General features: G+C 44.3%; 1 protein-coding gene across 2 annotated transcripts in view; it reads right to left on the minus strand.

The window, feature by feature from the left end:
• Nucleotides 1-1,090: 1,090 nt before the first annotated feature.
• LOC138961917 (rotatin-like) overlaps nucleotides 1,091-15,535 on the minus strand; it is a 36,908-nt gene continuing 22,463 nt past the window's right edge. For both annotated transcript variants that reach the window (XM_070333600.1, XM_070333590.1), the window contains exons 23-37: nucleotides 14,953-15,041; nucleotides 13,515-13,602; nucleotides 12,566-12,761; nucleotides 11,941-12,164; nucleotides 11,464-11,604; nucleotides 10,735-10,911; nucleotides 8,984-9,190; nucleotides 8,360-8,454; nucleotides 7,696-7,773; nucleotides 7,187-7,313; nucleotides 6,468-6,706; nucleotides 5,115-5,262; nucleotides 4,467-4,595; nucleotides 3,370-3,476; nucleotides 1,091-1,466 (exon numbers count right to left, since the gene is read on the minus strand). In XM_070333600.1, the coding sequence (XP_070189701.1) occupies nucleotides 1,326-1,466; nucleotides 3,370-3,476; nucleotides 4,467-4,595; nucleotides 5,115-5,262; nucleotides 6,468-6,706; nucleotides 7,187-7,313; nucleotides 7,696-7,773; nucleotides 8,360-8,454; nucleotides 8,984-9,190; nucleotides 10,735-10,911; nucleotides 11,464-11,604; nucleotides 11,941-12,164; nucleotides 12,566-12,761; nucleotides 13,515-13,602; nucleotides 14,953-15,041 (2,186 nt within the window). In that variant the 3' untranslated portion in view covers nucleotides 1,091-1,325. The remainder of the gene's footprint in view (nucleotides 1,467-3,369; nucleotides 3,477-4,466; nucleotides 4,596-5,114; nucleotides 5,263-6,467; nucleotides 6,707-7,186; nucleotides 7,314-7,695; nucleotides 7,774-8,359; nucleotides 8,455-8,983; nucleotides 9,191-10,734; nucleotides 10,912-11,463; nucleotides 11,605-11,940; nucleotides 12,165-12,565; nucleotides 12,762-13,514; nucleotides 13,603-14,952; nucleotides 15,042-15,535) is intronic.

The raw sequence follows: 15,535 nt of genomic DNA on the forward strand, positions 1-15,535 counted from the left end.
AAAATATATAGATATGATATGTTTGGATTAAAAACACGCTCAGAAACTTAAAACGAAGAGAGGTACAGAAAAGCGTGCTATGCAGCATAGCGTAACCACTACCCCGCTCGCGCGCTCTTCTTGTCAATTTCACTGCCTATGCCGTGAGCGGTGGACCACGAGTATACGGTCTTGCTGCGTTGCATTGCGTTCAGTTTCATTCTGTGAGTTCGACAGCTACTTGACTAAATATTGTATTTTCGCCTTACGCGACTTGTTCTATCTACCCCAAACTCACTTGCTGTTTGCGACACATTTCCATTGGCATTATTATCCAAATAGTCAAGAGCTGACAGCTTAAATGCAACGGTGTACGATTTGATCCGCGGCATCTTGTAATCATTGACTTGCAGGCGTTTGATAGGGTTTGCAAGCAAAGGAAATCATTCACAAAACTAGCAGATCAAGTGCGGAATTTTTATTTCCCCTGATTTCAATGGTGTAAAGTGGGGGGTGGGCGCTTACAAGGTACTATACCCTATGCACGGTTTTGGACTAAAAGTGGGGGGTGGGCGCTTACTCGATACTGGGCGCTTACAAGGTACTTTACGGTATATCTTTTATAACACACATAATGATCTGGCAAACAAATAAGAAACACTGGTACGTGTAAAAGGAATATGGCAACAAATTTAAGAACTACTGGCAGTAATGAAACTACAATGACAACTGTAAACTAAATGGAACAATACCATTCAACTTGGAATATTTTCAGATGCAAGTGGAAACAAAATCACTGGACGGAATGCACGTTTGAACCATTAACTGAAACTCATATTTGCCAACCTTGCAGCGAATACAATTATCAGCTGTATGAGGTATGTTCACTAGAAGTCACTTTTAACCTGTCACTTCAAAAGGAATGAGGTTGTTCTTTATTTGACAATCCAACAATTTCAACAATTCATTTTCAACATGTAAAGTGTTTACATGTTCAGGCGTTTTAGTACTCGAGACCACGTACTGAGGAATGATCATATTGTCTGACAGATTGCAGTGTTTTAGATGTTCTTCGACATTTGTGGGCTTTTTACGTGTATGCCATTTAGGCATTCATACTCCAATTCTGGGGAATGCATGCTGGGAGTTTTTGTGTTTTTCTAACCCACCAAACTCTGACATGGATTTTCAAGCGTACTTAGTCTTGTGCCTGCGTGTACACATGAAGGAGGAAAAGGCACTAGCAGGTCTGCACATAAGGCGACCTGGGAGATTGGAAATTGAACCCCGAGCCTTGCATGCGTAAGGCTGAATCCCTCACCACCAGGCTATGCACCAGTTGAAAGCTACGTGCTGACGGTGGAGATGACCGCCTGGATGTTCTCTGAGCACTGCACGTCTTCCATGCTGTGTCCAAGGTTCTGGACGTTCTTCAGACACGCTCGCATCCGTGGGATCACGTTGACGCCTTTCATGGCCATCTTGGCCTAGAACACACACACACACACACACACACACACACACACACACACACACACACACACACACACACACACACACATACATAGATCACATCAACAGTAACGAACTCACACATTCCCAAGTCATCTGAACAGAAAGATTTCATGTGACTGGACCAAGTTGTGTAGCTGCCTAAATACAACCATGCTTGGTCTGAAAACTGCATAACAAAAGTTCAATAAAAACTTTATTTCAAAGTAACATTAACGTAGAGTTAAGGTGCAACAGTAGAAAACAGAGCTCTGGGAGCCATGCAAGGATTTCTGCTCACCCATCCACCCAAACAATCGTATAAAGCTGTTGGGGCTAAAAAAAAGTCTTCTGTGTCAGAAGGGGAATCAACCATTACAAGCAGGATGCTTTTGGGCTGTCCTAAAGCAGCCCTGGAAAGAGAGAATGCTTTATGTCCTACAGGCTAAATATTTCGCCTCTTATAGGACAAGATATGGGTTATATGATTCGAGTTTTACGCCCTCACAGCTTTTGACGAGATACACAAGTGTATGCGTGTTTAGGTGGTATCAGCCATCTGCACTTATGGCAGAATGACCGAGATCTTTTACGTGCCATTATGGTGACATGGGGGTGGGACATGGCTTCTGTCTCTGGGTCTGCATATAAAGTCGACCTGTGTCTGTCCCGGCCCAAATTCGAACCTGCGACCTTCCGATCACAAGTCCAGTGCTCTACCAACTGAGCTACCGGGTCCCCCAAAGCAGCCCTCTCATCAAAGATATTACTTATAGAGCAGACTTCGTTCTGTAAAGACCTTGTTTCTCAGATGTGAGATAGTTGTGCAAAGCGTGTGACTGTGTATATCATAATCTGCGACAAAAAAACAAATCGTTGCTTCAGCAATGCTGTCACTCCTGCACTGCAACTCTTAACGTCCTATACCGCGCGGTTCCGCTTGTGGGCTGTAGTCCTGAACCGCGCGGTACCGCGCGTTCTCTGCTAGTGTCAATAAACAAGAGTTACCAGCCTTCCGATGCTCTCCTGCATTGGAAAACAGCTTTAGTCCTTCGATGCACATGGCATGGCTGCCGGTCGTTTTTTCTCAGGACTTTTGAATGTGATTTCGATTTTTGTGGACGGATTTTGTTCGGATTTTTTGTGTTAGCTTTCAAAATTCAACATGGAGACGAGTGATAGTGATAGTGACACGTCTTTTCACGGGTTTGAGGTAAGAAATGTGGAGAATGACTTCGATGGTGGTGATGATGATAGTGGACAGAGTGATCTATGTTCAAAAAAAATATCAAGTAAATCCATCCATAAACAATAAAAATATGATTTTTTTATTGAACACACCCAAATTGTGTCTCTTTTTCCCAAATCCTTATAGGATTTGCACTGGGACATGCAAAAAACCTTACAGGACGTTAAGAGTTAACATCTGTAAATTGACCTCGATTTTAAGTCTCCCTCCTTTTTAAGGTCTGATTTTCTGAGGTATTTTGGAGGTTTTAAAAGAGAGATTTCACTGTACACACCTCTCCAGCAGGTTTATGTGTGACTACAGCAGTGCCAGGGGGGTATAAAGAAAACAGACAAGTACAGGTATCACTCTTAGGGGGACCCAGGTAGCTCAGGTGGTAGACCACTGGACATGTGATGCTAGGGTTGCAGGTTGAGACTGACACAGGTCAATTTTATGTGCAGACCCAGAGATGGTTTTCAACGTCTTTTACGTGTCACCACAGTGGCACGTAATAGACCTCGGTCATTCTGCCATAAGTGCAACTAGGGGGCTGGTTACACCTAAACACCTGTGTATCTCATCTAAAGTCGGGGTAAAACCTGGGAAGATGCGCCTCATGGCTTTGCCGTGAGGGCATAAAACTTGAATTTCTCTCAGGTGTTGCTCACCTTGTGGTTGTTGTAAGCCAGGGCCCACAACGCTGAGGCGGCCAGGATCTGCAGTCTACTGCTCTCTGCCGACTCCACCAGATCCACACAGCTAGGAATCACGTTCTCTACACACACAGGGGAAACAGTCTCCATGGGATAGTCAACTCTACGCACACTATATGTTTAAAAAAAAAAAAAATTCTAACTAAAATCGATCGATACATAAATGTTATTTTTAACCAAAATATGACATTTTACACAGATCGAGACAGTCGGTGTTTCTCCGAGACTGCGCCAGTCGTCGAGGCAAACAATGACTGTTTCTTGTTGTTCAAAATACTGGGATTATCATTCTTATTTTACAATCTTCCCAGAAACAAACAAGAACAAGAAGAGCAAACGCTCGATCGAGTCACTTTCGCAGTTCTGAATATTATATGAGGCATCAGATGGACAGGAAGAAATTGTTATTCACAACACAATGAGTCACGTTCACATAAAATTTGAGCCCGGTCACTTTTATAGTTTCCGAGAAAAGCCCAACGTTAAGTTGTGTGTTGCCGAACAGAAAAGGCTAGTTATCTCCCTTGTTTTTCTGATAACGTTCGTAAAAGGCTACAGATGTAAATACTTTGATGTAAAGAATAATCCTACAAAGTTTCAATCACATCCGATGAACTTTGTCAAAGATATAAAATGTCTAATTTTTCCTTTGACGCTGACCTGTGACCTTGAAAAAGGTCAAAGGTCAACGAAACCATCGTTAAAGTGTAGAGGTCATTGGAGGTCACGACTAAACAAAATATGAGCCCGATCGCTTTGATAGTTTCCGAGAAAAGTCCAACGTTAAGGTGGTGTCTACGGACGGCCGGCCGGACAGACTAACACTGACCGATTACATAGAGTCACATTTTCTCAAGTGACTCAAAAAGAGAACCACACTGTCCACAGTAAACTTTGATGCACTTTGTACAAATTTACAAATTCATAAGAGAGAGAAAAAACAACACCTCAGGTTTCAGAGATGCAATCTCAATAAAGTGAGGTGGACCTAAAGTGCAATCTTCTTGTTACAATGTGTACTTATTTAAAGTTCTATCCGTTGAAAATCATACCATTGGCAAGGAGTTTTGGCTTGTTGGTAGCGTGACAACACATGTTGCGCAGAACCAGCATGGCATACTCCTGGCAGTGAGGGGACCCCCCACCGTTCTCCACGAAATCCAGCAACACTGTCAGGCACTCTGAAACAATCGTGCTACAGGTCCAGTAAAGGTCACACCCCCACCACCCTCCCTCCTTATCCATTTAAGATTGCCAGGAATCTGAGAATATCAGATCTTGAAGGGGAGGGAATCTTGAAGGGGAGGGAATCTTGAAGGGGGGGGAGTCTTGAAATGGAGGAACATTAACTGAGGTTATGATGTGAAAGTCTGAGCAAGTCAGGTATGAAAAGTGGGGGGGGGGGGGGGGGGGGGGGAAGGGGTCTTAGATGGAAGGGTTTTAAATAACAAGGATTTCAACTGTACTCAGAAAGATGTTTTAATAATTGTACAAACAACAGCATCAAAACTTTGCCAAACCTCAGCGCAAAACACTAAGAAGACGAAGGAGAAGAGAAAAAATTGAAATTAAGGAAATGTACACAAAGTGACTTTTTCAGTCGAACGCAAAAATGTTCCTCGATCTCTGCTAAGGCCCTCACTGTACCATCATGCCTCTCCCCTACCAAAGTCCCCCCCACCCTTCAGTAGCAAACGTACCATTAATGCGAAGAAGCATCTGCTGGCCATCAGAGGAGAACGATAACCCCACGGCCAGCTCAAACCACAGGGCGTCCAGAACCTGCCTGCTGCGTGACTTGCGGCTGCGACTAGGCGACAGCTTGGAGAAATCCTGAAGAAAGGTGCTCTGAAAGAAATAGCAGAATGGCATTATTTGAAGCGACTAAGCGACGGGCGCAGTGGCGAGGTGGTAAGACGTTGGCCTCCTAATCGGGAGGTCGTGAGTTCGAATCCCGGTCGCTGCCGCCTGGTGGGTTAAGAGTGGAGATTTTTCCGATCTCCCAGGTCAACTTATGTGCAGACCTGCTAGTGACTTAACCCCCTTCGTGTGTACACGCAAGCACAAGACCAAATGCGCACGGAAAAGATCCTGTAATCCATGTCAGAGTTCGGTGGGTTATGGAAACACGAAAATAGCCAGCATGCCTACTCAACGAAAGCGGAGTGAAGCTGACTATGCTCTCAGAGTATATATAGTGTGGGGAACCCAAATGGGCAAACGAGCTCACACGTATTAAACCAGACAATTCTGGAACGCTGAAGAAGAAGAAGAAGCGACTAAGCAAATGGCAATGAAAAGAACGAGGGTAGCAATGAGAATGGAGACGACGAAAAAACCTCCACTTTTCTCGAAACCTGTTACATTTAAAAAAAACAAAATAGTGAAAAAAGAAACCCAAGAGTGACACAGAATCAGCAAGCATGATGCTTTTTGAGGAACATTGTAAAGTTATGACTTAACCATTCTAAGCCTGCATTCAGAAGGGGGGGGGGAAAAAAGTGCAGACAGACAGACAGACAGACACACAAACAGACAAGCACACACATACACACACACAGACAAGCACACACACAGACAAGCACACACATACACACAAACAGACAAGCACACACATACACACACACAGACAAGCACACACATACACACACACAGACAAGCACACACACAGACAAGCACACACATACACACAAACAGACAAGCACACACATACACACACACAGACAAGCACACACATACACACACACAGACAAGCACACACATACACACACACAGACAAGCACACACATACACACACACAGACAAGCACACACATACACACACACAAACAAGCACACACATACACACACACAGACAAGCACACACATACACACAAACAGACAAGCACACACATACACACACACAGACAAGCACACACATACACACACACAGACAAGCACACACATACACACACACAGACAAGCACACACATACACACAAACAGACAAGCACACACATACACACACACAGACAAGCACACACAGAGAGACCCACTATCACAAAACTTGACCCACCTTCCACAGAAGTGTGCGACACTCAGATGACAGAGACAAAGAAGTGAGTAAGGAAAACAACAGCTTGAGGTGGGACACTGACGGCCCTGGCCCCACGGCCGACGAAGGCATCATGTCTCTGTCAATCTCTCTCTGCGTTGCCTTGACGATGGCCAGAACCAGAGAACTGCTGATCTGCTGCTGGCGACTGGCGCTCGGTCCCACCGCCCCGGAGACTGTTGATGCTATGGAGGTTGCCGCTGCAGACAGATAAAAGGTGCATGTTTAAAGGTAGTCCCATGACCGTTCTTGGTCACAAGATCTCAACCACTCTCTTACCAGCTTAATGAGGTCCTTTCATGACAGAGACACTTTGGTTATACTCATATCGTTACAACACTGGACAACAGGAGATGTACTCTGTAATGTCACACAACAGATACGTCTTATCGAAAACTTGCGAGAAGTTGGTTATCCATTAGGCACTTGACAGATACAGTGGAACCCCCCTTTTAAGACCCTACCCCCCCCTCCCCTCCAATTTAAGACTTTCCCCTTTTCAGGCCTTACTTTTTTCAGATTTGCTGTTCATAACCTTTGTAAATCTACCTCCATTTTACAACTCCCTCCTTATATTCTCAGATGTTTGGAGGTCTTAAAAGGGAAGTGTCACTGAATCATTAAGTCAACAGCAGTACTTGCAGCAAATGCACACACTCAATCTTAAGGTTGTCGCCTACCTGCAGGACACTTGGCCGTGAAATTAAGGAGAAGAGCCAGGGCGGCGGACATGAGACTATAATCCTGCAGGCACCACGCCCACAGCTTGTGAACCACCCCTGCCAGGCCACTGTGCATGCACGCCAGCTGGGGACAATTGGAAGAAGAAAATAATTCAATGTGAACTGAAACTTGTAGTCCCGTATGGACCATGGCTTTAGCTGAGTAGACGAAACAGAAAAGTAGTATCAAATTGAGGCCTAGTTAAAAGAAAAAGAATTAAATAACACATGAAACACACTTGTACACAGACAGACATGCATACACACACAAACTCTCTCTCTCTCCCACAAGGACAATATACACAGGCACCCACACACTCATACAGACACACTTAGACACACTGTGCACAGATTCACTGTGCAAACACTCTCGGAGTCTCTCTCACACACACAAAACAGACAGCAACAGACAGAAACAGAGAGCAACAGACAGCAACAGATGAGGCTGATGGCCACAGTTGCACTACCTTCACATTCTCATTGCCACACAGCAGGTTGCGCAGAATGTTCATGGTCAGGATGAGCTCCTGCAGCAGTCCCTCGTCCTGCACAAATATCTCACATAAAAGTATCAAGGCTCAATAAAACGACTCAAATATGTGTCTAAATGAAACTTAGTGCCTAAATATTACAGCTCAATGAAACTGCTGCACAAATATCACAGCTTAAGGAAACTACACAAATATTCACATCTTAAAAGAAACTGCTGCACAAATATCACGGGTCAAAGAAACTGCTGCACAAATATCACAGCTCAAAGAAACTGCTGCACAAATATCACAGCTCAAAGAAACTGCTGCACAAATATCACAGCTCAAGGAAAGTACACTAATATCACAGCTCAAAGAAATTGGGGCATGTGAAAAGTATTCTGACTGGAGTGAGCCATGTGTCGCGCAAGAATATAAACATTTAAACACAATTTAATTTTGTAAAAAGAAACATAATGGCAGAGTGTCTGCAGTGCCACTTTTCAGTGCGTACAATGCTTTATGACACAAATTCTGACCGCTACACGAAGTGAGAATCAGAAGAGTACCAGGACTCATGCATGTGTGTCATTATTTGTTTGAGTGTAGCAATTTTAAGCTTGGCATAACAGCGTAGCAATTTGTCTTAAAAGCCACTGACCTTTCTCCTGGAGGTCTTTCCCACTTGCAGGGAGTCCAGGCTGAGGCGGGCGTGCGTTTGTTTCATCGTCTCTAGCAGTGTCTCCACCAAACCCACTGAATAAAGTGCAGTCAAACAAAATTTCAAGAATTGTGAAATACAAAAACTAAATAAAAATTGTTCACAATGTTTTGAAAAGGTTCACAATGTTTAAAGTTAGTCTGTGTTATCATCTCTTATCAGTCTCTCTACCAAACCCATTGAATGGAACATTCAAAGAGGATGTAAGGATATAATGAAAAAAGAAAATTAAATAAAAAAATTTCAATGTTTTCAAATGTTCACAATGTTATAAAAAAAAGAATTATCCACACAGCCGCGGTTAATTGGAAAAAAAATTCTTTTGCAATGGGTAATAAATACACTCTGAAATGACTGCTCTGAATACATGACTTGCCACTTTCAATGGTCAACAATAACAAGAAAACAACTTTCACTCTTCACATAACTGAATTGGAAATGACTTTTCAAAGAGATGACAAGGATAAAAGTCACAGTATACAACTCAGCATCAAAAGTTCAAACGCACAGTTAGCCCACATTTCAGGCAAAGAAAAATAAAATAAAATAAAAAACATAACTCACTGTCAAGTGCAGTGTGTTTTGCTGACTGACTCACAGCCAGCAGTGACTTGAGTGTGTTGATGACCTGTTGGGCATCTCCACTGACCCTGCCCTTTGACCCCACCGTTGACCCGGAGGTCAGCTCGTAAGTGCCAACAAGAACTTTGCTGAGGGAAGAGCCGGTGGTAAACGTCCCAGTGTCTTTTCCTTTTTCCACTGCAGGCTTGTCTGAAAGTAGGCACAAGAAAAATGTGTGTATGTCACACGCTTTCCTTCTTTGCCACTACTAAAGCAAACGTGTGCAAGATTGTATGTTACACGCTTTGGAGCATGTGCAAGAACGGATTCAAACTCGAAATCGTCCCTCCAAAAACCCCAAAATGCACACACGACTTTTATTTCTCCTGCTGTTATCGTTTCTTCTCTTTACAAATTCTTCAACGCTGAGAATACTGAAAACGGCATCCCAGACGACAGTACTGTTTCCATACGCGAATTTAGCTGCCCTTGGAAAGTGGCTCGCTCAGGAGGCCTGTTAGTCTGAATCTAGAAGGACAGAGTTATGAACATAGATGACAAAGATCCCGGAAAGAACAAACATTTCGCGGATGCAGACACAGAAAGACGTCATGAAGATTGCAATGCTTCAAAAGATACAGACTGTGACGATGACTGTGACGTCATTCACATATACCGAGACGTCATTTATAGTTGTTCGGTCACTTTCGTCAAAAAGTACATCTCTCCACAATGGCTGCTCAGGTGTTTAGGTTTATCAAGCGTGAGTACGCAAAATGTGTTTGTTCTCTCCTCTGTTGAAGCTGTGAGACATAATCGCCATTACGAGCTAGTCGTGTGACAGAGAGTTTTCTTGCACACTCGACTGCTGCTGTTTCACTCCGGCTAAAGCCGTCGTGAAACATCTAGTCTCGTGTGCAAGAAAACTCTCTGTCACACGACTAGCTCGTGATAGCGGGTAATATGAAATTAGATCTGAGAAACAAGAGGGACACATGTGCTCTAATTATAGAAAACAACAGTGAGAGAGAGAGTTATGTGGAAGCAGTCTCCTGGCACCAGAGACAATCTTCTTCTTATGCGTTCAAGGGCTGAAACTCCTACATACACTCCTGTTTTTTGCACGAGTTGGTTTTACGTGGATGACTGTTTTTTCCCCACCGCTTAGGCAGCAATACGCTGATTTAGAGGGATAACTGGGGCGGGGATGTAGCTCAGTCGGTAGCGCGCTGGATTTGTGTCCAGTTGGCCGCTGTCAGCGTGAGTTCATCCCCACGTTCGGCGAGAGATTTATTTCTCAGAGTCAACTTTGTGTGCAGACTCTCCTCGGTGTCCGAACACCCCTGTGTGTACACGCAAGCACAAGACCAAGTGCGCACGAAAAAGATCCTGTAATCCATGTCAGAGTTCGGTGGGTTATAGAAACACGAAAATACCCAGCATGCTTCCTCCAAAAACGGCGTATGGCTGCCTAAATGGCGGGGTAAAAAACGGTCATACACGTAAAATTCCACTCGTGCAAAAAAAACACACGAGTGTACGTGGGAGTTTCAGCCCACGAACGCAGAAGAAGAAGAAGAAGAGGGATAACTGATAGACTAAGATCTGAAAAACAAAGGGAAGTAAGCGCTCAAAATGCATACAACATGTGTAATAGAGTAAATGAGAGTTGTGCGGAACCAGTCTCCTGGCATCTAAGAGAATAACAAACAACTTTCATCCTCTGATAGAATAAGAAGTACTGAAGTTCTCACTCTTGGCCTTGCTGACGTCCAGACAGTGTGTGAGAGTGGCCGTGTCGTCGCAGCGCTGGGGGTCTCTGCAAACAAGCTTGGCCTCCTCCGTCAGCAGCAGGGACAAGAAGGAGGTCACGGTGGTGAACAGGGCCTGTGTCTCGCCTGATCGCACCTCCACCAGGTGAACAAGGGCGTCTGTACAAAGAGGTAAACTAGTCAGCACTCTGTCACAACGTTCAGTTATGTCTTCTTCTTCTTCGTTCATGGGCCGAAACTACCACGTTCACTCATGTTTTTGAACGAGTGGAGTTGTATGTGTATAACTGTTTTTACCCATTTATTCAGGCAGCATATGCTGATTTCAGGGGAGTTCAGTTATGTGACACGCTTCTCTCTCATACCAAGATATCCAGCTAAGTTTAAAAACGCTTTTTTTACCCCAATTGAACCACAGAGTTTTTGTTTTTTATCCCTCTCATACAAGCTATGATTTATCAACCTATGTCCCCCCCCCCCCCCCCCCCCATAACCATACCAGGATATCCAGCTAAGCTGAACGTTTTTTTGTGGGTTTTGATAAAAAATAAAATGGGTTGTTTTTCTCTCATACGATGATTTTCAATGAAAATGCATTTGAATCATTTGCCTTTGTGTTGGTCCATTGAGTGATGCGGTGAGAGACAATTTCTCATCTTTATGTTTACAACAACATGGACAATAAGTTTTCTTCTCCATACATAAACTCACCACAGAAATCAATCCAGATGGAAGCCAGGACATCAGTCAGACTCAGCAGAGCGGCCGCACTTTGTGTTTGCAGGAGAGTGCACAGCAACCGTAACACTGACAGCCACAGCTGTCGACACTCCAGTACCAGATCACCGGCACCTGTGACAGTAATATGTATAATATGTACGTAGATCTTGTTATTGGTGAGCAACATTAACACTGACAGCCACAGCTGTCGACACTCCAGTACCAGATCACCGGCACCTGTGACAGTAATATGTATAATATGTACGTAGATCTTGTTATTGGTGAGCAACATTAACACTGACAGCCACAGCTGTCGACACTCCAGTACCAGTGACAGTAATATGTACGTACATTTTGTCACTGTACATTATTCAAAACAGATAGCATTAACTAAGGAAAACCCAAATACAGTTTTATTGGAAATTCGTCAATTCTGTAAAAGTTGTGTATCGTCCAGATCATACATACTGTCACACTGCAGGAGCATGAGTGAAGCGATTGCTTTCAGCGCCACCTTGTTTCCCAGGAGCGCCGCCCTGGTGGGGGAGTTTAACTTGACGCTGGTGGCCACAAGGGAGACAATGGCATTGTACATGCGCAAGAGGTCGCGCAAGGTCAGCATGCTGCCGCTACGATGGGGCCCTGAAGTGAGCTGACGACACAGGTCCTGCAGCAGTGACGTGTCGATCATGCTGCAATGAACAGGAAAGTATCCCGTCATGATTGTTTGTTTCGTTCATGGGCTGAAACTCCCACGGCTTTAACATGTATAACCGTTTTTACCCCGCCATTTAGGCAGCCATATGCGGCTTTCGGGGAAAGCATGCTGAGTATTTTCGTGTTTCCATAACCCACCGATCTCTGACATGGATTCCAAGATCTTTTCCGTGCCCACTTTGTCTTGTGCTTGCGTATACACACTAAGGGGGATAAGGCTCTGGCTGGTCTGCACATGGGGGGGGGGGGGGGGAGGGAGAGAGAGAGAGAGAGAGAGAGAGAGAGAGAGAGAGAGAGAGAGAGACAGACAGACAGACAGACAGACAGAGACAAAAGAGGCGGAGAAAAACAGAAAGAGGGAGAGTGTGCAACTGACTTGAGAAGAGTGTTGATGACATTATGGCTGGCCAGGCTGTTGAAGGTGTCATGTGGCGCCATGACAACCAGGTTTCCTAGCAACTGACTGACAGCAGCAACCAGACACGGGGTCACCACAGTCGTCATCCCTTTCTCGTCACCTCCAGCACCACCATCCTGAGATGAGGGGGCAGCGGAGGAGTCCAACTGAAGACCTGAAGAGGCAATTAAAATATTGTTGTCAGGCACGCAAGAAGAAAGTCACTCATCTTGAACACAAGGCCAGTACTGTAACTGACCTTGATACGGATCGATCCAAGGGGGGCAATCTCAGTCATCTCAAAGAGGGAAATCCAAACGCAATCCGCTTTGTTCGATTTTATGGGCTTGGACGATAGAGAAAAATAAGAAAAGCAAAAGCTGGAGTAAACCTGGACGAAATTGCTATCAAGAACGCAGAATTGATTTTTTCTGAGTTTTTTTTTGCCGTAAGCGCCATGTTTATCGCGTCTCGCACATCTGATGTTGACATGCATCAACAAAGGGGCCTCACTCTGGAAGAGTTTCCTGCTCCGATAACCATGGAAAGTCACTGTGAAGCCGCAGCTGGAGTGCAAAGTTTCTAAATTCATCATTATCTCATTTCTTGTTCTTCTGCGTTCATGAGCTGAAACTCCCACGTACACTTATCTTTTTTGCACAAAATGAAAATGAAAAAAACCACCTGAAAGTGGATTTTTACGTGAATGACTGTTTTTACTCCGCCGATTAGGCACACATACACCGCTTTCGGGGGATCACTTATTTCAAAACATTACGGTGCATGAACTATTACACTATTAGTAGCTACACATTTCAAGATGAAGGAGGTTCATTCTAGCACAAATTTACAACAATGACAAGACTTACCATGGAGAAAAAAAAAGAAAGATACATGGTAAATGGATGAGAGTGAATGGTGCACCAACCTGTTCTTGTGGTCCCTGAACTGCTGCTGGTGACCGAGACCTGGCTGTCCTGCTGGCTGACCCTTGTGTAGTTTGACCGCCCTGTGCTCTGTCACAACAGACACAAACACTAGTCTTTTTAAACTACTGCTAATCAAGGTCTCGCTCTTCTTCTACAGTGCTGTTCACGTGCCCCGACTTTCAGCAGACTTGTGGACGAATTTTTTTAGTACAAAATCGCAGAAAAATTGTAGCCCTGTGAACAGTTTCAGTGGCTTGCCTTCTTCTTCTTCTTCATTCATGGGCTTAGACTCCCACGTTCACTCATGTTTTTAGCACGAGTGGATTTTTATGTGTATGACCGTTTTTACCCTGCCATACGCCAATTTCGAGGGAGGCATGCTGGCATTCTTGTGTTTTTATAACCCACCAAACTCTGACATGGATTACAGGATCTTTTCTGTGCGCACTTGGTCTTGTGCTTGCGTGTACACACGAAGGCGGTTAAGTCACCAGCAGGTCTGCACATAAGTTGACCTGGGAGATCGGAAAAATCTCCACTCTTAACCCACAAGGCGGCAGCGACCGGGATTCGAACTCACAACCTCTCGATTAGGAGGCCGACGTCTTACCACCACGCCACTGCGCCCGTCAGTGGCTTGACAATTTTTGTTGAACTTCTCCTGACCAGGGCAAGAGGCATAACAACGCGAGCTAATGGAAGAAAACGCACTAGGTCAGCTAGATATCGTATTCTGCCGCAAAAGCATGTCAGGAAAAATCACTTCAAAATCAGCTAGGAGGATTTTCCTGCTCTGTTTACCAAAGAACAGCAGTTATTCCTAGTAGAAAACCAAGATCAGTGAATGAGGAAACAAACATGAACTCTGAACAAGCATGGATGGGAAAGTAAGCATGATGAAACTAGAAAGGTACAGCCTTTCTTCAATCCATTTCTGTGATGAACAATAAATTCCTCCGATAGGAAAAACACCCCCTATAAAGGGAAATAACCTTCTCAGTTGGTGGCAGTGAGAATGGTTATTTCCCTTTGACCAACGGGGGTGTGCCTCTATAAGTCCTTGTATAATTTTAATCCACCAATAACTCCCTAACCGTGTGTTTGACTGGTCCCAATTTTTGTAAGGACTGTCTCAGGAATGTATAGAACCTGTTCACCAAGTTTGGTGACGATCGGTCCGTTCATTCTTGAGATCTATATGCGAACACAAACAAACACACAAACAAACACATCGAGTGAAACCTATACACACCCCTATACCAGGGGTGTAAAAAGCTAAGCAAGTAATGCTTGTTCTATTTGCTTCGCCATACCTCCTCTCATATTAGAAACTTAGCAACACTCTGATGACATGACTGTGAGAAATGTCTCCTCTTCTTTTCCAGAAAGTGGCACAGACAGCTATCACTCTGGTATCACAAAAGAAAGGAGAATTACCCTGGCAGAGGTAGCACCCCCTTCCTGGTCTGTGGTGTGCAGTGATGGCTGTCCTAGAAAGTCTCTGCCTCTTGGAGTGGTGCTGCCCTCTGGAATACAACAGCACAGCCCTTCCATAAGAACAGATTTTGTCCATGTTGTTTTTATTAAAACAGTGTCAATAGTAGTTTTGCAGAATGGTGGGGGTACTTGCTGGATGATAATTTTTCTTTTTGCTTTTACTTTCTTCATTGAGAATGAGAAAAGGTAAGGTCACTTGTGGGAAAAATTATTTTCCTGTGAAGATTTTCTGGCATGTAAATCATAAACACTTAACCTTCCCCCATTGACAGGCGCGGCATGCATGTGCATACTCACACTCACAACTGACAAGCACAAGCACAAACACACACACATACACACACACACATACACACACACACACACACACACACACACACACACACACACACACACACACACACACACACACTGTCTCTCTCTCTCTTTATCCTCATATAATCAAGTTCTGAGTTCTGAGTTCTCCCCTGCCCTCTCTTATCTCCCCCTCCTCGCGCCTCCCTCCCTCTCTCTCCCCATTTCA

This window comes from Littorina saxatilis, linkage group LG1 (assembly GCF_037325665.1).
Source record: "Littorina saxatilis isolate snail1 linkage group LG1, US_GU_Lsax_2.0, whole genome shotgun sequence".
NCBI lineage: Eukaryota > Metazoa > Mollusca > Gastropoda > Littorinimorpha > Littorinidae > Littorina > Littorina saxatilis.